This window comes from Blastocystis sp. subtype 4 (genome assembly GCF_000743755.1).
Source record: "Blastocystis sp. subtype 4 strain WR1 chromosome Unknown seqid_0780, whole genome shotgun sequence".
Classification (NCBI taxonomy): domain Eukaryota; class Bigyra; order Opalinata; family Blastocystidae; genus Blastocystis; species Blastocystis sp. subtype 4.
The window spans coordinates 1-1,642 of record NW_014568767.1 but is presented as its reverse complement, the minus strand read 5'-3'; the positions used below and the strand labels follow the sequence as shown (position 1 = coordinate 1,642).

Here is a 1,642-nt window from a genome sequence, read left to right as displayed (position 1 = left end):
TTCGTGATCCCTTCCCTAGTCGTGTACGAACTCCTCGTCGAATCCTTATCGGTTCGTTTGTTGTGGATCCTCCGTTCTTTCAGAATGTGGTAGGGTTTCTGTTGATGTGGGATTTAGACAACCCGTCGCCATCGTTATGAACCCAAATCCTTTGGTACAAGTATGTTCCTTTGTCAACAAAGAAGGAAGGTTTCCTGTTTGTGGGAGAGGGATGGTATTACAGCAAGTTGAATGCAGTTGGGTCATCAGAACGTGTATCTCATACAAATATGACAATGTTAAGTGCAGAAGAAGAGGAGGAATGGGAGAGAAATTGTGAATCTGGGGACATTCGAGTGGGGTTTGAGACTGAAGCAATGCCGATAGAAGTAACGATTGTGGCTGAACAGAACGATTATCGGTTGATGCCAGTTCGAGAGAATGGGAAGGCAAGGTATATTCTGTTTGATAGACGTGTGGATGTGGATGAGGTATTGAGTCATATTGAACAGGAGGAGAACATGAATCTACAGTGGTCAAGAATTGTATGTGGTATTTGTGTATTTGTAGGAATGTTGTGTCGTGTTGACGATCGTTGGCCCTTTGAAGTAGGATCTTGAGTGAATAAGTGAGTACTAGAATATGCCTCTTTTGTTACGGAGTGTATGTTGTGGAGTATTGTGTCCAATGATAACAACACTGGGAATACGAGGATATTTGTATGGACTACGTGATGTGAATGTGCTTCGAATGGATTTGTATTTGATTCTCCCTTTGGCTTTGGCGGTTTCTTTGGATGTACTATTCAAATTGATAAGAATGTATCGAATTGGGTTACAGTTGAAACTGAAGAAAGAGGAATGTATTGTTTGTTTGGAAAGAGGGTGGTGAGAGGAGTGATGTTGAATACAGAAACTAATCCAATAGTCAGCTAGGTTGGAAAGGATTCGAATGCTATTGATAAAGGAGTTTCAAAGAATAAACACTCTTAGAGCCTGTACAGTTTTGTTATGTTGTAGTAAATAATGTCCATAGATGAATTGTCCTGGATTGTTTGTAGAAACAATCAATCATTTGTCTATTGAGATATGGGTCCAATAGAACAAGGAATGATAAAACAACTATCAGAAATGTGAACTATCAATATTGATTCCAAATGGTTTGTTATATCACTGGTAACAGATCTAGACATTGACTTATCTGAATTGTGTGTTTTCAACCAATAATCATTTCTGACCTTGGAAGTGAAATGCGGAATATAGATTCGAAATTAGCAACACTAACTCAACAGTTTGGTTGATATCATCACTCCAAACAACGATTCCATAGGTTCATTGATTCATAATTATTATATTCATTGGATCACTAAACGGTTATTTTCCGTCTATTGAGCAGCTTATACCAATCTGATTGGTTCCAAACCAATTATCCAATAGGAAACGATATTATGTTGGTTGATAACCATACCTTCAGTTCTTCGAAGCTTCTATTCTTGTTTTGTGAAATGAATGAGAATCGAGTTGAATAAGAGAAAGTTATGTTCCGTATTTAGCAGGGAATACTGTTTATCCCATTCTGCTTATTTCCAAGAGTTGTTTTGAATTGGTTGTTTGTTTGAATTCATAACCAGTCAAACCAAATTGATGTAAATGACACATTATTA

At 37.6% G+C, this 1,642-nt stretch overlaps 1 protein-coding gene across 1 annotated transcript; it reads left to right on the top strand.

The window, feature by feature from the left end:
• Positions 1-269: 269 nt before the first annotated feature.
• On the top strand, positions 270-870 carry JH06_5668 (hypothetical protein; the record flags this gene model as incomplete). The annotated part of the gene is made up of 2 exons (XM_014669259.1): positions 270-587; positions 619-870. The coding sequence occupies 2 exons, from the start codon at positions 270-272 to the stop codon at positions 868-870; spliced, it is 570 nt and encodes a 189-aa protein (XP_014524745.1).
• Between the last annotated feature and the right edge of the window lie 772 nt (positions 871-1,642).